At 38.1% G+C, this 21,113-nt stretch overlaps 1 protein-coding gene across 2 annotated transcripts in view; it reads left to right on the plus strand.

Moving 5' to 3' along the window:
- Positions 1–19,620, plus strand: part of slc35b3 (solute carrier family 35 member B3) — a 46,939-nt gene extending 27,319 nt beyond the window's left edge. For both annotated transcript variants that reach the window (XM_043688590.2, XM_043688591.2), the window contains 4 exons: positions 5,238–5,330; positions 12,260–12,371; positions 14,531–14,600; positions 18,503–19,620. In XM_043688590.2, the coding sequence (XP_043544525.1) occupies positions 5,238–5,330; positions 12,260–12,371; positions 14,531–14,600; positions 18,503–18,650 (423 nt within the window). In that variant the 3' untranslated portion in view covers positions 18,651–19,620. The remainder of the gene's footprint in view (positions 1–5,237; positions 5,331–12,259; positions 12,372–14,530; positions 14,601–18,502) is intronic.
- The last annotated feature ends 1,493 nt before the right edge of the window (positions 19,621–21,113 follow it).

Below are 21,113 nucleotides of genomic sequence, written 5' to 3' on the forward strand. Positions count from 1 at the left end.
CCCACCCAGTTCCAGAATGTTCAGTTTCTGGAGGAAGACAATACATTTAACCCTTTAACATTACATTAATGTTCAGAGAAGTAGTACAATTTAATCTTTTAACATTACTCCTCCCCTCTGGTATATCGATAGTTTTCTCTTGCAAGTTGTATTAGTCTAGAATGCAATGCCCAAAGAGTGCTGGAAATAAATTCAATCATAATTTCAAAAAGGAATTGAATAGACATGAAAGGGGGAAAAAAAAGTGAGGGGAAAAAATAGAGGGCTGGGACTAATTATGTTGCTGTTTCAAAGAACCTGCATTGGCTCATAGACCAAATAGCATTCTGTACAGTGTGATTTTAGCCTTGCACCATTTTTAAAGACTTGTATAATGCTGAAACAAGGTGGTTTCATTGTCGTCTTCTAAATTTAGCAAGGTTTATGATGTCCAATTTTCTGGGGTTTTCTTGCGCCAATTATAAATTTGGACAAATAAAAACTTTAAATTATTTGACTTTAACAATGCCCACCAAGTATAGAAGTGATGTGTTTTTCCAGTGTGATGCAGTTCTACTCGGCAGGCTGATTGCCAAGTTTATTCAGTAGAAAGAACATGGCCTAAAGAAGTTTTTAGTTATTGTAAAGGTCAAGTGTTAGAACCCAATGTACTCTGTGTGCGTACTTACTGTTCATCAGATAATCCATGACAAACACCAGCGTCTCCAATTACATATCTTTTGAAGCAAGCTGCATGAGAAAGCACAAAGTAAGAATTCCTCTTGCTGAATTCATTTGCAAGTATACTAATTTCAGCTTCTATTTCCCTTGGATATTTCAGACCAAACAATTCTTCCTTCAAGTTGAGTTTCTGGATGTAGGTTTGCTCACTGAGCCGGAAGGTTCATTTACAGACGTTTCTCTTTTTGCCTCACCAATTTATAGACTTGTGTTCCTTTTTTATTTTAAAAATTAGGTGACCTAATTTGATTTTATTTCTTTTGTTTGAATCTCAGTACTTGCTCACCTTCTACAGAGCATGGTGATGAACTAGTTCTCTTCGATTTGCATCCCCAATTAATGTATTGGCAAGTTTCATTGAAGTTCTGCAGAGCATTGTAGTGACCTCATTAATGGTCTCACCTAACCGTATTTTCTTTTCATGTAAATTGGTGATTGTAAAGGAGACACATATTGCTTTCCCAGCAACTTCTCATCATTGCATTGCATTGCTTTTTTGGTGGATTTTCGAGTGTGGCTCTATTTCTGTTCAAGTTTCTACCTTTAATCGAAAGCTTACTCCAAAGTGGTCATGTGGCTCATTTGTTATTTATGAAACCATGGTCGGATTGAAATGCTGAGAGGAAAATTCCAGTGTTCTGAATAAGATTGTAAATTAATTGTATTTGCTGATAAATAGACGCCCGAATATAAAATATAGATTTCATTCCCTACTAAAACCTCTTTCTGCTCGTGAGTAACCTTTCGTATTGTGAACCTGTATTCCATAAATGCAAGAGAGCAATTGCCCTTGAACATAACTTTAGAAATGTGACTGCTTTGTTTGAAAATAAAAAGTAGTAGAATTGAAATACTGAATTTCTTAAAAACTATTATTTAAAACTGCACACTAAAAGGGGAGACTGGAACCTTGGTGATATGCCAAAGGAAATATTGATTTAAAAACTAGCTAAAGTTAGACAAAATCCATGTTCATGACAAATTTCAGTAGAATATTAACATGCTTGCTCATTTCATTTAAGTTTACTGATCTTATCAAAAGGACACTGAAACCGTGCCCTTTTGGCAGCATATTATATTTTGTATCCTGAACAGTTCCATTGTATAATTGAGGTCATGGGGCTAGCACGTTTAATAGAGTCGTTTTACAATCTTGCCAACTACATAAAATATATTCAAGCTAATAAAACCAAATGGGTAGAAATGAACCCTGAGTTTCTGAGTTATGCTTAAATTTGTTTGAAATTGATGCTCTGTAGCACTAGTGTTGTGTCATCTAGTAGATACACAGCGGAAATTCACTAAGACTCGTCAGGCAGCACCTTCCAAAACCAGCTTCTTCTAGAATTACAAGGGCACCAGGTATTACAACATCCGCAAGTTCCCTTCAAAGCCATTCACCATCTTGATTCAGAGACATTGAATCAAAATCCTGGTATTTCTTCCTTAATAACACAGCAGAAGTTCATGAATGCAGCTCACCCCCAACCTCTTCAAGGGCACCTAGCAGCAGGCAATAAAGCCAATGACCCGGTTTCCTACTAATGACTTTTTTTTAAAAAAGTCAATATAAGACAGGTTAACTCTGGTTAAAATCCTTGGTCGTTTTATAATGTAATAATCTCATTTCCATCTAGTGAACAATGACTGATAATGTACAATGAAGTAGACTAAATATGAGTGAATTTACATTCGACAATCATGCATAAATAGTTCTGAAGAATTAAATGAATAACTCCTGTTCAATTCCGAATTATGATAAACTTGAAAAATACTGGATTGATAATTCTAAGCATACTATCAACTTTATTGCAATTCAGGAAGATTCTCCCCGATGTATGTTGTGGAGAGTATTCCCCATTTGCTCCCAATAATTTTTGTTTTTGACCAGCTGAGGGATGAATCCATTTCCTCCTTGTTTAGCATCTCCTCTTTAGTTGGCTACAACAACAACTTTTAATTCCTTTCAGAATGCAGCTACATCACAGTTCAAGTAAAATGTTGTTTTCCAGTGTATGATTAAGAAGCTAATTATAAGCTTTGCTTGACTGAAAGAAAAAAATTTATAGCTTTCTCCCACATCCGAAAAACAATATAATGCAACATCAGAAAGAAAACACAGATATAATGTTTAAGAAGAGAAGTGCCTAGAACAGACAAGAAGATAAAAGAAAATGCAGTTCAAAAGTGCAAAGAGTTCTTGAAATATTTAAGTTTTAGCCTGAGACTGTTGTGGTTTATTCAATAATTTGTATCGTCGGCAGTAGCAAAACTTGTAATTATCTCTGAATTCTCAATGGATGAGTGTTTCTCTGATTTGTTTTTCATCAGATGTTGCTTTCTGAAAGGAAGACAGACAAAGGAGGGAGAAAGCATCTTCAAGTTTTATTATTACAAATCCTTTTTTGCCTCTCTGCTCTGCCTAAAAGCAGTTGCCTACCATACAGTTCATTTCTTGGCTTGATGTGTTTCTGAGCAAGATAATCTGTAGGTGACATTGATCTTCTGTATGTGAAACTTGCCCAGAAAGGTGTAAATCAGAGGTACAGGTCTGAGTTCAATGCTCTTTTATAACCATGTTAATTTTGATTCAGACTGATTTGTGTTTACACATTCATGAGCTGGCTCAACCTGTAATTGGGCACTCACTGCAGCCATCTTTAAATTAATATTTTGTTACAAAACCATTGCAGTCCATCAAGATGCATTAGATGATTTTTTTTAAACCGAAACAACAGGGAGGGTGGCACTAAATCATGATGCTCGTACAGAGATCCAGCACAGATGTTTTGAGCCAAATGGCCATCGTCGCTGTAACAATTCAGATTTTTGCTTCTCAAAGAAACTGGGTGTTAAAATCTTGTGGTGGAAATCAATTTGATAGTCCATTTTTACCATCATCGCACATTTTCTTAATTGTTCAGTAGCTCAAAATAAAGATTGTTTTTTTTTCTAATTTTGTAAAATATTACTTGCTATTTGAGCAATTGTTTCTTTTCCTCCCTTACCCCACAATTTCTATTCTATGACAATATCTTGCCTTTCGAAAACCATCATTGCCACAGCTGCAGTCCCAAACTTGGGGTAGTATTTATTTGTGGTAACCCAGGCATTGTGCATGCTGTTGCTCCCGAACTGTGCCTTGAACTCACTGACAATGTTGATGCCCTTGGTTTAATGGTTGATAGATGCAAGAATGTTAATCAGCACTGAATTCTTGCAGAACATCATTCTTCTAAATATTTAAGCTTCTCTGGTCTGTTGGCACAGATTGAGAAATTCTGTTATTGGATATGTGTAGCAAAGATAAAAAGCACCTAAACTTTAACATGACTAAACAATTCTGCAAATCAAAAGGCATGAACCTTAATTAAATTGAACCCTGAAAGGATGAGTTTTTGTTGAGTTTATTCTAAATGATTGTTTCACTTTTTTTTAAAAAGAAGTAATCAGTCTCGTATTTGTTGGAATTCCAGTTGAAGGCCGTCTAATTGATTGCCTTGCAACATTGTCAAACAATCATGCATTCAATATTTTTAGGAGTTCCTTGCATCAATATTTGAGACTTAGAAGTCATTCTAAAAAGCTGCAATGTACCGTTAAAAGCAAAACAGTGATTCTGCTGTTAGCTGAAAATGCTACTGACAAATAGAAGTTAACCTGGTCTGTACCAGTGATTGAAGAAACTTGTCCTTTAGATTTGTTTCTAAATATTCATCTGTTCTTTCCCTATACTGATTTACTTTCAATCTATTTTGTAAACCATTCCTTTTGTCTAATCTATCAGAATGAGACTAATTCCGCAAAAGATGTGCGAATGTAAGGAGAGTCATAATATTTAGTCCACTGGTCACCCACAAACAGTAATCTACAATGTACCTTCCTGCCTCTTCTTCCATATATTGTTTGTTTGTCTTTTCACCTCTGTGAGTACTCTCAAGATGATTCTGGATCTTCAGCATTAAAGGAAAAATGTGAACTGGCTACAGAGACCCTGCAGTAAGTCTGCAGTTTAGAGCAGTATTAATGGTGGGCAATATCTAAGGCACCATATTCAAAAGTAAAAGTGTAGGTGGTGCTTAGAGGCTTGCAGTGCTATCTTGGTCGCCACTACTGTCACTGAGCTGAATGGCTTGCTTCTGCCCCTCATGCAAATGTTTGTAAGGCACTTTTTATACATAGTATATTTTATGTTATGATTATGTAGGATTAAGATTTATATCGGAAGCCCATTAAGGTGCATGTGGTTAAATAAATGATCATTATTAAACACAAATATTCTGTGATGGTTATAGAATATTTTAATTGGCAGACTTGTAAGAAGAATCACTGTTTTTGTGCTCTTAGAATTATTTGAGCACTAAATTGTTAACTGTTTGCCATTTGTGATCTTCGCTGCATATTGTTTATTACTTTTACATCCTCTGGTTAATTATGACAGTATGCTTGTAAAACCTCTCCTCCTTTTTGCACATCCTGAGTCGATGACGTACATATTTGTCTCCTTTTGCTCCTAGGTTTTATATTCCTACTCTTTAGGCTTTCTATATATATTAACGGGTTTGTTTTGCACTCAAGGACTGGGCCCTGCTTTTGTCTTTTGTTCAAGGGTAAGTATGTTCAACATTGTACTCGTTACTGCTTTTAAATCTGTTCACAATAAGTTCCAACAAAAATAACATTTCATTTTGCAATATTTAATTGGACAATTGGACAAATTATGACTAAATAACAAACTCATGGGAAGGCAGCGATGTAATGGTAAAGTCTCTGTGCTAGTAATCCATAACCCTAGCCTAATGTTCTGTGGATATTCACCACAGTGCAATTTAAATTCAACAAAAAAATTAACCCAATGTCAACCATATAAACACTGCTGATTGTTAGAAAAATCCATCCTGTTCACTAATGTTTTTTCAGAAAATCTGCCATCCTTATCTTGTCTAGTCCACACATGACTCCAGATCCACAGCAATATGGTTGACTCTTAACTGCTCTTTGGGCAGTTATGGATGGGCAATAAATGCTGGCCTAGCCAGCAATGCCTATATGAATGAATGTTTTAAAAACGAGTTGAACTCCTAAATCCAGAATCTATCTTTAGTACTTTTTTTTAATCCTAACCATTCATTCTATTATGCCCAACTACAACATTTCAATTGAAATGGAGTGTCACTAGTCATGGGGACCACTTTATTTGGCTTGAGTGGATTGCATAATAATATTAGTGATTTAGTTTAATAGTGCATTATTTTCATTTTGTAATCTTCCTAACCTTATCGATCTCACTACAGAGTACACTTGTTTTATTACAAGACTGCATTAATACTGACAGCCCTCAGGTACATTTATCCAAATGGCCATATTAAATATATGAAGCTAGATTTTATTTGTATAGAAGAATCCTCAGTTTTTGAAAAAGGCATCCTAGCCCCGAAGCTGACTTTTGCCATAGAACAGAAAATGCTGTAGAAATTCAGTGGGTCTGACAGCATCTATGGATAGTAAGCAGAATCAATGTTTTGGATCCAGTGACCATTCTTCAGAATACTTTCCATAGATGCTGCCAAGCCTGCTGAGTTTCTCCAAACATTTCTGTTTTTGTTTTTGTTTTTGTTTCAAGTTTACAGTATCTGCAGTTCTTTGTTTTCTGTCTTAGTACACTTGGCAAAAAGAGATTTTGGATAGTAAGTCAGATCAAGAACTGAAATCTCAAATCAGAACAACTAGTTGTATATAGACTGGGAAATAAGCAAGATTTTCCTGCTCTTAATGGTAAATATGGTTTCACTCCATCAAGGTAACTCCCACACAAGCAAAACCTTTAAGTGAGATTTTGTTAATGTGAAAATAAATTCAAGATTCCAGTAATTGTTCACAAATGATTAAGTGTTCAAAGATTTTAATGTGGTCTAAATTTGAACACCAAGAAGAACTCCATTAAGTTCCTCTGTGACGGTTTATCTGCAGGAAAGGTGTTTTGAGCGAATCTCCAAAGGTTGTACAGTTTAGTGCATTTCTCGCATTTTAAGTAATACTTATATTTTAAAGACTTAATTTTCATTGAACAGAAGTAAAATATTTATTGTAAGGTGTTTGCAATTACAAGTATCATACATTAAAAATTCTATATTAGATATAATATGTTAAGTAAGCTAAATTCATTTAAACAATTGTAAGGCCACTGAGACAACTGTTTAAAAGATATTGGCTGAGATAATTCTGCAATAAGAATAAATTCACAATTTTGGATTTAAGAAATAGTTTATTTAATACTATTACACTCCCTTAGGAAATCATTTTATAAAGCAAGTAGAAAGCAAATTACATTAACAATGTTTAGTTCAGACCTTCAAATGTATCAAAAGATCAATGGTCCGAAGTACTTGTGAAAATTTCTATTTGTACAGCATTAATGTTCAATCCAAAGGGTTTTTACAAATACATTAAGGACAAAAGGGTAACAAGGGAGAGAATAGGGCCTCTCAAAGATCAGCAAGGCGGACTTTGTGTGGAGCCACAGGGGATGGTCAAGATATTAAACAAGTATTTTGCATCAGTGTTTGCTGTGGAGCAGGAGATGGAAGATATAAAATAGAGGGAAATAGATGGTGAAATCTTGAAAAATGTCCATATTACAGAGTATGAAGTGCTGGATGTCTTGGAATGGGTAAAGGTGGATAAATACTCAGGACCTCATCAGGTGTACCCTAGAACTCTGTGGGAAGTGAGAGAAGTGATTGCTGGGCCTCTTGCTGAGATATTTGTATCATCAATAGTCACAGGTGAGATGCTGGTAGACTGGAGGTTGGCTAACGTGGTGCCACTGTTTAAGAACGGTGGTAAGGACAAGCCAGGGAACACTAGACCAGTGAGCCTGACCTCGGTGGTGGGCAAGTTGTTGGAGGGAATCCTGAGGGACAGGATGTGCATGTATTTGGAAAGGCAAGGACTGATTAGGGATAGTCAACATGGCTTTGTGTGTGGGAAATCATGTCTCTCAAACTTGACTGAGTTTTTTTGAAGAAGTAACAAAGAGGATTGATAAGGGCAGAGGGGTAGATGTGATCTATATGGACTTCAGTAAGGCGTTCAACAAGGTTCCCTATGGGAGACTGGTTAGCAAGGTTAGATCTCATGGAATACAGGGAGAACTAGCCATTTGGATACAGAACTGGCTCAAAGGTAGAAGACAGAGGGTGGTGTTGGAGGGTTGTTTTTCAGACTGGAGGCCTGTGACCAGTGGAATGCCACAAGGATCGGTGCTGGGTCCTCTACTTTTTATCATTTGCATAAATGACTTGGATGCGAGCATAAGAGGTACAGGTAGTAAGTTTGCTGATGACACCAAAATTGGAGGTGTAGTGGAAGCGAAGAATGTTACCTTAGATTACAACAGGATCTTGACCAGATGGGCCAATGGTCTGAGAAGTGGCAGATGGAGTTTAATTCAGATAAATGCGAGGTGCTGCATTTTGGGAAAGCAAATCTTAGCAGGACTTATACATCTTAATGATAAGGTCCCAAGGAGTGTTGCTGAACAAAGAGACCTTGGAGTGCAGGTTCATAGCTCCTTGAAAGTAGAGTCGCAGATAGATAGGATAGTGAAGAAAGCGTTTGGTATGCTTTCTTTTCTTGTATTGAGTACAGGAGTTGGGAGGTCATGTTGCGGCTGTACAGGACATTGGTTAGGCCACTGTTGGAATATTGCATGCAATTCTGGTCTCCTTCCTATTGGAAAGATGTGAAACTTGAAAGGGTTCAGAAAAGATTATGTTGCCAGGATTGGAGGATTTGAGCTATAAGGAGAGGCTGAACAGGCTGTGGGCGGCACGGTGGCACAGTGGTTAGCACTGCTGCCTCACAGCGCCAGAGACCAGGGTTCAATTCCTGACTCAGGCGACTGACTGTGTGGAGTTTGCACATTCTCCCCGTGTCTGCGTGGGTTTCCTCCGGGTGCTCCGGTTTCCTCCCACAGTCACAAAGATGTGCGGGTCAGGTGAATTGGCCACGCTAAATTGCCCGTAGTGTTAGGTTAAAGGGGTAAATGTAGGGGTATGGGTGGGTTGTGCTTCGGCGGGTCAGTGTGGACTTGTTGGGCCGAAGGGCCTGTTTCCGCACTGTAAGTAATCTAATCTAATCTAAAAAGGCTGGGGCTGTTTTCCCTGAAACGTCAGAGGCTGAGGAGTGACCTTATAGAGGTTTACAAAATTACGAGGGGCATGGATAAGGTAAATAGGCAAAGTCTTTTCCCTGGGGTGGGGGAGTCCGGAACTAAAGGACATAGGTGTAGAGTGAGAAGGGAAAGATATAAAAGGGACCTAAGGGGCAACTTTTTCACAGAGGGTGGTACATGTATGGAATGAGCTGCCAGAGAAAGTGGTGGAGGCTGGTACAATTGCAACATTTTAAGAGGCATTTGGATGGGTACATGAATAGGAAGGGTTTGGAGGGATATGGGCAGAGTGATGGCAGGTGGGACTAGATTGGGTTGGGATATCTGGTTGGCGTGGACGGGTTGGACGGAAGGGTCTGTTTCCATGCTGTACATCTCTATGACTCTAAGCCCACAGTAAATATGATTTATGAATATTTTAGTAAACGTTTTAGATAAAGATCTCCTATTAATTCTGGCATAGATCCCAACAGTGTGGAAACAGGTAATTCGACCCAACAGATCACACTAACCCTCCAAAGATCAGCTCACCCAGACCCACCCCACTACCCTGTCTCTGTAACTCTGCGTTTCCCCTATCCCTGAATGCTACGTGCAATTTAGTATGGCCAATCCACCTAATTTACACATCTTTGGACTGTGGGCGGAAACCCACATAGACACGGGAAGAACGTGCAAACACCGATATTTGCTTGAGGATGGAATCAAATCCGGGTGTCTGGCATTATGATGCAGCAGGGCTAACCACTGAACTACCGTGCTGCTTGTACATTGTGACTTCTGCATATTTAGCTTTCAGTCATTTCATGTTCCTTAAATTTGTGCAGTCATGCATCCTACTGGACAAGGCAAAAGTAGCTTGTTTTGTATGGATTGTATTGAAATTAATATCTCTTCATGATTTATAAATCTATTGTTGATAACCTGTTCAATATTGAACATCCCTGCTCAATAGGATTGTTAATGCAATTTTCAGCATTTCATTTGCTATAATTGGTTTTTGAGCACATCCCTCGAATTGTCCTTATTCTACTGTTGAACCACTTTTAATGTCATAGTATTCAATAAGAAAGAACAAAGAAAATTTACAGCCCAGGAACAGGCCGTTCGGCCCTCCAAGCCTGAGCTGATCCAAATGTACTGTCTAAACCTGTCAGTCAATTCCTAAGCATCTGTATACCTCTGCGCCCCACCTACTCATTCATCTGTCCAGATGCATCTTAATGAATCTAACATGCTGCCTCTACCACCACCTGCTGGCAACGCATTCCAAATGCCCACCACCCTCTGTGAAGTACTTACCGCATGTAACCCCCTTAAACTTTCCACCTCTCACCTTGAAAGCATGACCTCTCGTTATTGAATCCTTCAGCCTGGGAAAAAGCTTGTCTCTATCCACCCTGTCTATACCCTTCATGATTTTGTAAACCTCAATCAGGTCCCCCCTCAATTTCCTTTTTTCTAGTGAAAATAAATCTAACCTACTCCACCTCTCTTCATGGCTTGCACCTTCCATACCAGGCAACGTCCTCGAAACCTTCTCTGCACCCTCTCCAAAGCATCCACATCCTTTTGGTAATGTGGCATCCAGAACTGTACACCGTATTCTAAATGCGGCCGAAACAATGTTTTGTACAATTTTAACATGACTTGCTAGCTCTTATACTCAATACCCCGTCCGATGAGGGCAAGCATACTATATGCCTTCTTGACCACTCTATTCACCTGTGCAGCAACCTTCAGGGTACAATGGACCTGCAGTCCCAGATCTCTCTGTCCATCAACTTTTCCCAAGGCTCTTCCATTCATTGTATAATTCGCTCTAGAATTAGACTTGCCTAAATGCATCACCTCCCATTTGTCTGGATTGAAAGCTATCTGCCACTTTTCCGCCCAACTCTCCAGTCTATATATATCCTCCTGTATTCTCTGACAGTCCCTTATGCTTTCTGCCACTCCACCAATTTTTGTGTCATCTGCAAACTTGCTGATCATACCAACAGTGCCTTTTTCTAGATCATTTATGTATATTACAAACAACAGTGGCCCCAATACTGACCCCTGTGGAACACCACTAGTCACCTTTCTCCATTTGCAGAAACTCCCTTCAACTACTACTCTGTCTCCTGTTGCTTAACCAGTTCTTTATCCACCTAGCTAGAACACCCTGCACACCATGTGACTTCACTTTCTCCATTGGTCTACAATGGGGAACCTTATCAAATGCCTTATTAAAGTCCATGACTCCAAAGCTTTTAATATGATCTATACAATGCCTGTTTTAAACATTTATCATATGCCAAAGATACATTCAGATCTAGATTCCTGTCAAATTAACATGTACTAATTACTGTCTGCATCACTGACCCCAGGGAGAGCTAACTCTCTCAAGCCCCCACCATCTGTTCAACTTGCTGTTCATCTCACTTTGTCAACAATATTTAACTATTATTTACAAGTATCCTTCAGTTCCGAAGAAGAATCATATTGGACTCACTGTCAGCTCACTGTTTCTCTATCCACATGTGCTGTCAGACCCACTGAGTTTTTTTCAGAATTCATTTCAAATTTCAAGCATCCACAGTATTGTGCATTTTATATAACCATTGTATGGTCTCCAATTTCTCTTTACTTGTTGCCTCAATCCATTCTTTGGTGCCTAGTTTACATTTTTGTTATGCCCCATGTGCAATAATATTCACCAATCAACTCTAGGTATCTGTTCTTGTAAACCCCCGCCTCTTCCTTGTATCAGAATTTTAAGAGACAGTATTCAAAAGAATCAGAGGAGATACATAAACTTTCCACCTCTCACCTTGAAAGCATGACCTCTTTGGAGAGGGTGCAGAGAAGGTTTCAAGGACGTTGCCTGGTATGGAAGGTGCAAGCCATGAAGAGAGGTGGAGTAGGTTAGATTTATTTTCACTAGAAAAAAGGAAATTGAGGGGGGACCTGATTGAGGTTTACAAAATCATGAAGGGTATAGACAGGGTGGATAGAGACAAGGTGAAAAGTTTCTAACTTGCTCATTTTCTCATTTGAAAGCAGACCTGGGGACTGGGTAACTATCCCTCTCTCAGAATGCAACTAGTCCATTTAAATATAAAATTGAGCTGCATGCCACATGTAATAAAACCCTGGGTCGGTTTCTTGGGCCTCAGAAAAAAAACCTAGCAGTGAAAAGGAAGGATGGCTGTTTCATGCAATGTATACAACCTGAATAGTTCATTCTTTAGAGAATGTTGCTTGTCTAAGTGTGCATTTAAAAAACTCAAAAATGTCTGTTTATAACTGTGCAAGATCATCTGTGCTTCTGGAGACATTGGTAATGCATGATTTTCATTTCCCTTGTTTGTTTTGCAGCATCCTACGCAGACATATGGTTATGCCTTTATGTTTTCCTTGACTGGATATTTTGGAATTTCCTTTGTACTAGCTTTGATAAAACTCTTTGGAGCACTTGTTGCTGTAACAGGTAGTATATCCCTCATATATGGTTATTGTTCCTTTTTAAGTAGTTGTTTCAACAGCAAAAAATGTGATCAGACGTTTTGCCCGCTATGCTATTCTAATAAAGTATAATTTGGTTTTCTCTTTTTAAATCTACCTGTAATGCATCAGTTTTTACAGATGGAGGCAGTGGCCTAGTAATGTTACTGGATTAGTAATTCAGAACCCTGGTTAATGTTCCAAGGACGTGGGTTTGAATCCCACCATGGCAAATGGTGAAATTTGAATTCAGTAAAACTGGAATAGATAGTTGAGTTAATGATGATCATCAAACTGCTATCAATTGTCATAAAAACCCAGCTGATTCTCTACTTTTCCTTTTTAGGGAAGAAAATGTGCTGTCCTTCTCTGTTTTGGCCTGCATGTTATTCTAGACCCATGACACTTAACTTTGGGTATGGTTAATAAAGGCTTACTGAGCCTATGATGCCCTTATCCCATAAATGAATGATTTGAAAACTGGGCCAATATGATAGTAATTTATGTCCAGATTACACCCAAAACACAAATTGTACCTTGGTGGGTAGAATCTTGAAATCTGCTGACAATGCAAAAGTAACCATAAATGTTGAGGAGGATTTTCAAAGACTTATGCGGACATTGGTTAGTGAAATAGCCAAATGGTTAGCATATGCAATTTAAATAGATAAGTATGATACATTTTGGGCAGCAGAACCAATCCAAATAAGAAGGGTGTGAATGAAGAGTCATCTGGGAGGTTGAATTCAAAACTCGAGATAATTGGTACAGCTAGATGAAGAAATAGCAGTCAACAGCATTTTGGATTTTGTAAGTAAGAATGTGTATTACTTCTGTCCTCTGGTATTCTATTTATATAATTTAGGTAGGCCAAAGTTAGGGGTTCCTGAGTAAGGTTTTGTATGTCTTTAGTATTGTTATGAAGTTGAAGGTATGTGCTGTATCTTTTGAGAGAGAGTACTGTTCTGAACGGAGAGGTTGCAAGTACCTATGAATATGATGAGATGGCAGTCTCAGATTGTACTGGAAAAATGAAAATATGTAATATTTGGCTGTGAAATGGATACCTGAGTTTTGGTTGCAGTTTTGACGACAATTCAAATTTAACCAATCAGTTTAAATTATGCCCCAAAATGCTAAAACCCAATCGCGTTTGAATGATTGTTTTGCCAACATCTAACCAATGAGATGATCTGATGTTGGAGATATAAGAATGCAGATTTTTTGATGATTGGTTAGAGAACAACTATCATAGAGAGAAACTCCTGCAGAGCTAATTGCCCATCTTAACATCTTGCTGTCAAAGAAATTAGAAAACACTCTCTATCAAAAGTATCTTTTCATGTGAAATATACAGTAGAAAGAAGGCAAGCCAGGAAGATTGCAGCTAGAAGAGCGAAGACACAGAAGAAGATAGCAACTATGTGGTTTTGAAATTACATTGACGTCATTTTAATAAGTGTCTTATTGGAACAGCATATTGTTAGAGTTGGAAGCAGATAGTAAGCAGTTAAGAGAAGGGAAGGCTTAGAATTTTGTGACTAGCCTTTGTTTAATGTTCACTTTTAGAGTTAAAAAATAAATTAATGTTATTTTCTTTAAATGGTGGAACTTGAGAGTTCTGTCACTCATATTTTAACAGATTGAGGCAAGGTGAGCTTTTCTGGGTGTTTAGTTTAATTAACAGAGGGGTTCAACTCCATGTCATAACAGTATCAATAGATACATTAAAGCCACAAGAGATTACCCCAGTAATTGTTTTTAAAAAGCAGACTAAATTGGATTGCAGCCTTCTGAGTTGGAAAATCTGATGTTCTTTTATCATGCAACCCAACTAATGCTGGCCTACTTAATTGGAGTTGAAATCAGTTATGTAGTTGAACCTGCTATTGTAAGTCGGAAATGCAGTGGCTTTTTTTAGATGTATCCTAGGCTGCCAATATTTTTGTTTAGTGTTATTCATTCATTTGACAAACATAGTCCTACATTGACCATTGTCTGTTAACTAATTTGAAACTTGCCATTTATTCGACATTACATAGAAATTTTCAGAAAGTTACTCCCCTGATTCTTTTTCTTCCCACTGTGTTTGCAGTAGATAAAATATTTCTGAGCAGAGGTGAACATATGTTTGTTTCTTTGCAGTAACTACTGGAAGAAAAGCAATGACAATTGGTCTATCATTTTTCTTCTTTGCAAAGCCTTTTACTTTTCAGTAAGTAAATCTAAAACTTATGCAAATATGGCCACAAAGTAGCTTGCTAATTGTTTGAAATTGCATATACTTCTATATAGTGGATGAAATGTAGTAATGCATTTATGATAACTGCGAGTCAATGCCTAAACGTGTCCAGTCGTTCCGCTGAACAGTTGTTTAACAATGCCCTATAGTCAAACGTTTTCATAGATCAATCTCACCTACCTGTAATTTCTGCATTAACCTTCTGTCCCATAAGGCCATAAGATATAGATGCAGAATTAGGCCATTCAGCCCATCATGTCTGCTCTGCCATGCGATCAGTGCTAATATATTTCTCAATCCCATTCTCCTGGCTTCTTCCCAAAGCCCTTGATCTCCTTACAAATCAAAAGTCTATTAATCTCTGTCTTAAATAAACTCAATGATTTGACCTCCACAGCCCTCTGAGGAGGTAAGTTCCACAAATTAACCATCCTCTGGCTGAAGAAATTCATCCTTTCCTCAGTTCTGAAAAGTCATCCCTCCACTCTTAGGCTGTGTCCTTTTAATTTTAGTTGCATCCAAAAGTGGAAACAGCTTGTCGACGTCTGCTCTATCCAGGCCTCTCAGTATTCTGTAAGCTTCAGTCTGATCACCTCCTCATTATTCTAAACCCCATTGAGTGCAGATTTAGAGTCCTCAACCGCTCCTCATATGACAAGCCCTTCATACGTGGGGTCATTCTTGTAAACCTCTGGATCCCCTCCAAGACCAGCACAACCATCCTTAAATATATAGACCAAAATTGCTCTCAATATTCCAAATGCTGACTGAGAGCCTTGTCCAGCCTCAGCAGTACGTCTCTGCTCTTATCATCTTGCCCTCTTGAAATGAATGTCAGCATTGCATTTGCCTTCCTAACTGAACTAGTATGTTAACTAGGAGTTTGAACTAGGACTCCCAAGTCCCTTGTGTTTCAGATTTCTGAAAATAATCTGCGCTTCTATTTTTCCTTCAAAAGTGCTTAACGTCACACTTTCCCACGTTGTATTCCATCGGCCATGTCTTTGCCCACTCTCCTAGTCTGTTCAAGTCCTTCTGCAGCTTCACCACTTCTTCCTCAGATTGTTAATGTATGACATGAATAGTTGATCCAACACTGATTCCTGCAGAGCTCCACCTGTCACCAGCTGCCATTCTGAAAATCTCTGCTTTTGCCAATTAGCTAATCCCCTATCCATGCCAGCACCTAACCCTTATGACCATAGTCTCTTATCTTATTTAGCAGCCTCCTGTGCAGCACATTGTTAAAGCCCTTCTGGAAATCAAAATAGATCACATCCAGTGGCTGTCATGTCTGACTTGCTTATTAATTCCTCAAATAATTCTAAAACATTTGTCAGACATGCTCTCCTGTTGATGAAGCTGTGCTCCCTTAGCCCTATCTTACAATGCACTTCCAAGTACTCCATAGTCTCATCTTTAATAATGGACTCAAATTTTACCAACAACTGAGGTCAGGCTACCAGCCTATAGTTTCCTCTTTTATCCCCCTCCCTCCCTGGGAGGGGTGTTAAATTAGTTATTTTCTACTGTCTCCCCGATCCAGTCTGTCCTGAAATTTCACAACCAATGTCTCTACAATCTCCTCAGCTAGCTCCTTCGGAATTCTGGGGTGTAGCCCACTTAGTTAGGGTGATTTATCCACCTTCAGATCTTTTGGCTTCTCCTTAGTCATGGCCACTACCTTCAATTCTGCCAGTGACTGTCTTGAAGTTCTGGTATGCTGCTGGTGTTTTTTCACTATAAAAGCTGATGCAAAATACCACTTCAGTTCCCTGCTATTTCTTTGTTCCCCATTACTATTATTCCAGTCTCATTTTCCAGTGGTCCAGTGTCCGTTCTTGCCTTTCTCTTATCTTTTTAGATATCTTAAAAACTCATGCAAACTTCTTTTACACTACTTGCTAGCTTACTCTTATTTCATCATCTCTTTCCTTCCTGCTCATTTTAGTTGTCTTCTAGTTTTTAAAGGCTTCCCACTCCTCTGGCTTCCCACTAACCTCCTTTTCCTTTGCTTTTGTCCAGTCCCTGACTTACCTTTTCCTCCTGTCTTTAATATGCTTCTTCTTCCTTAGGATGAAATTCTGCCATGCCTCCCATATTACCCTCAAACTCCTGCTATTACTGCTCCTCCTTCTCTGCTAGGCTCCCCTTCCAACCAACTCTGGCCAGTACCTTCCTCATGTCTTAATGGTTACCTTTACTCAGTAGTAATGCCATTACATCCGATTCCAGCTTCTTCACCCCCTTCCCCCCCCCCCCCCCCCCCCCCCCAAAATTCAGGAAAGATTCTATCACATTATTGTCACTGCACATTAGGGGTTTCTTCAGCTTAGGCACCATATTTCTAGACCGCCTCATTAAACATCACCAAATCCAGAACTGCCTGTTCCCCAATACGTTGTACCACCAGCTGCACCAAAAATGCCATCTTGTAGGCATTTCACAAATTCCTTTTCTTGAGATCAGCTACCAACCTAGTTTTCCTCGTACATCTGCATATTGAAGAGCCCCACAATTATTGTAATAATGCCTTTGTTACATGTCATTCCTATCTCTTTGATTTATTTTCTTCCCCACGTCCTGACTACTGCTACAAGGCCTGTAAACAAATCCCATCTGGGTCTTCTCTCTTTTGCAGTTCCTCAACTCTACCCACACTAACTATACATCTTCCAACCCTATATAATTTCTTGTTGTTGATGTAATTTCATTTCTTACTAATGAGGCAAACCTGCCCCTCTGTCCATCTCCTTTCAATACAACACATGTCCTTGGATATTTAGTTTCTCGCCCTGATGCCCTTGCAGCCACATCTCTGTGATAGCCACAACATTGCACCTGCCTTTTAATCTGTACTTGAAGCTCATTTATTGTATTTCATGTACTGCATCCATTTAAGTACATCCTCTGTCCTGTGCTGACTACCCCCTTCTCATTGTTGTCCCAGCATCTGTTGTGACTGAAGCTAGTTTCCTGATGCTTTCCATTCTCTCTGTTACTTGTTCTGGAAAATTTAATAACCTCCTCTGAGCCCTTCCCCCACCCTTTAACTTTTTCCATTATTTTCCATGCAACTGAACACAATCCCTCCTCCCCAATATTTAGTTTGAAGCCCTATCCATAACTCTGACCAATTTCTCAAGAGACACAACAACTGGGATTTTCAGCTGTTTGTGGAGATAAAAATAGGAGGCCTCGAGAATGCAATGAAATTTTTGAAGTATGGATAGGGAGTCAGCTTGCTTCCAATTAATTGCCTGATAAACTGGTCCTCAAAAGAGGTTAACAGGCCCTACCACACTAGAAGACAACTTTCAATTCATATTTGTGTGTTAGTGAGGTTACCTCCACTGTACTGCCGCCTCTCTTCTGAAAGACAGTCGCATGCCCCCTGACAGCTCTTCTGTCTTTTCAAGTTGTACACTGCTGAGTACTCCTGCCTCCTTGTAATACTAACTCCACTAATTGTGCAAATGCTGCTGTCCAAATTCAAGGTGTCACCAACCCATCATTTCCTGTCCTTAGAATGAATAAGTCCCAACACTTTCTCCAAGCTGCCTCATTTTATATTTGTCCTTTGGTATTTTATCATGGTCAGAAATTTAGTCTGGATCAATTTTGTCAGTTCATTTCATTGTACATTGTCTGTGTTTGCTCCTATCCAATTCTGGTTGTCTCCATTCATTTTGGAGATGAATGCAACTTTTGTGCATGACAATCCAGGAATATATCAGGTGGATTAGCACCAGAAACTTCTGGTGTTCACTGATATTGAAATATAATTTCAGTGTTTAAGCTTTAACTTTTATGGTAGGAGTCTGTAGATTCTACAAATTGTAGTAAAACTAATTGCACTTTTTTTGTCTTTTAAGCTATTTATGGTCAGGTATTGTGGTCCTCCTTGGTATCTTTCTAAATATATACAGCAAAAACAGGGACAAAATTAAGCTGCCATCACCGCTTGATCTTTGGAATGTAATCAAGAAAAAACAAATTAGATCAATGTCTCAGACTGTGTAGAGTCCATAGTAACATCCATTATTTGGATTTGATCACACCAAGCAGTTATTTATTGACTGCATCAGGACATTCTGCAGCAGTGGACCTGAGCAATGGACACATGATGCACATGTGATTGATTGATTATTTTTGCTAAAAAGCAAATTTGACCAGTGAAGATTGGAAAAACTCTGAACAGGATGATGTTGTAAAAGGTAACAATGCAATTCATGGTCAATGTTGTCTGTAAATATCACAAAGATTGTTTACTAATAATGTATATAAAATTCCTGATTTATGAACTTGTCACTGCTTTGCCACTGAAACTTTTGCCTGGGTTTTTATTGCTTTGTAAATGAATCGGACATATTCTGCATTTTTCTTTTCATTCAGTGGTAATTACTAATGGGGCCAAATGTTTTTTTAAAACATGTGCATACTTGTACAGTTTGACAAATAATTGTGTGGTACAATAGTATTTAAAGTGGTTATTTATCATGATTGTACAATTAAATATACCTCTCAAGTACATGTTAATGCATCTTGATGTACTGAGTTCTAAAATTAATGCACAACAGTTGGAAAATGTGTATTAAACGTTGTGGTTATGAAGTTTTCATTGGAGAGTGACCCTAAATAGGCAAATATTTCTTTATTGTTAATTTATTTGAGTGCAAAAAAAGTGCCATGTTAAAACATGTTTACTGTGTTTTGTCAAAATATTATCTCATGCACAGCACCTCCAGTGGAATGTACTGTTCATCTTTTTATGAAGAACCTTTAGAGTCATGGACCAGAGAAGTTCCAGTGAGCTTATCACAAAATTAATTTTGTGTTGTGACCTTTCCATTATTCTCTTTTTGCACAATACCTTTTTCATCCTTTTTATAGTTTTTGAGAGAATGATAAAATGTATTTTAACATGTTCGAGTTACATGTCTTTTAATATGGAAAGAAAAATGAAGCTGAGTAAAGCATATTGCTAAACTTTTGAATATTGTGCAGTTACAATTTTTTTAAACCTTGGATTCATGTAAGTTTACAAAATGGCATTGCTCTCCACTTTCATAATCGTCATTATTTAAATGGAGCGCACACTCTATTGCAAAGTATCAACAATTGGGTTGAAAATACAGTAAACATTGCACTGTGGCTGAATCTTTAGCGATAGATACAATTTTGTATATTTGTGGCCATTATTGAAATACTACTCTGTGTGCATTAACAGGAAATTATGTAAGCATGCTTCTTTAGTTAGAGAGATGAATATTTTTACTATGTAAGTCACAGGCTCGAGTAAGGCTGTCAATGATTAAATAGAATAATGTTGGAAATTGAGGTTCTCTTTAAAACTAAGCTTTTAGCATTTCAAATTCTGCATTTCCTGCATAGCATGAGGCCTCATGTAACTGTGTAACAGTAGTAATTAGCCTTTCACAAGCATAAACAAAAGGTTTCTTGAGTGCAACACTACACTATTTTACATGCAATGTTTTCAAAAAATTTTAATTTCCTTCTTAATAAGGAATGGAAACTAACTGTCAAATGGAGGTGGAAAAGAGGACAGCAGTCATCCAACATAGCTAAAACGTTCAGGCAATGGATTGACACAGCATAACTTATTCCCTATTCTCAAGTGCTCAGGGGCAGTCCTTGTAGGCAGTAGCCTTCATCATGATGAAAGGTGGACCAGAAGAAGAGATGCAGAAAAGTTCCCTAACAGCTCAACTGGAGAGCAGGAATCTGCCCCCAAAACTTAACAAGTCCAATTAATTCTGTGCTGACAGCCAGTACCTCTTCTGGTATCAGTGAACCGTCCCTAGTTGTCACAGTTGTGTACTCACTTTATATAATTAACAAATCATATCTGAACTGGTGCTTAACAAACTCAATAACATCTCCTCACACCTCTCCAAAATCAAGGAGGAGATGTGGGATACTACAGAAATTTAATTGGCATTATATTTTGAGAAGCTGGGAGGCAGCAATCTTGTACATGAATGCATATTAAGTAATTGTTAAAGTAAGAAGTCACTTTGTCAATGGAGTATTTTTAAATTCAACTGATTTGTTTAATGGAAAATTTAGTATTAGCAGCAGTGGATGCTATATTGGAAATCATAAAAATATGTGAGTGCATGTCTTTGACAGGCTATTGAAAGAGGTTGTGAAAGGAACAATGGAGTTAAGAGTCTGGAATAAGTTAGCTTAAGGTGCTTTCTATGTGCTTTACGTTTGATTAAGGAAAAAAAGCTGCCAGACTTGGTGAAAGAGCTTCAGGATAAAACCGATTACAAGCAAGAAAGCAATGTTCCCAATGATCAAAAGAGTTTTTTAAAAAAATAATTTTTCTGTGAATGGTACTTCTCTCACAGTTATAAAGATCACTTTTAAAAAAAATCTTCCTTCTTTTGGAAAAAAATGTTTGATTTATTCTCAACATACAAATAAATGAAATTTGTCAGACACCCAATTTCAGCATGC

The sequence above is a fragment of the Chiloscyllium plagiosum genome, unplaced genomic scaffold (genome assembly GCF_037043375.1).
Source record: "Chiloscyllium plagiosum isolate Xiang-an unplaced genomic scaffold, Cpla_swu_hap1 HiC_scaffold_4, whole genome shotgun sequence".
Taxonomy (NCBI): Eukaryota; Metazoa; Chordata; class Chondrichthyes; order Orectolobiformes; family Hemiscylliidae; genus Chiloscyllium; species Chiloscyllium plagiosum.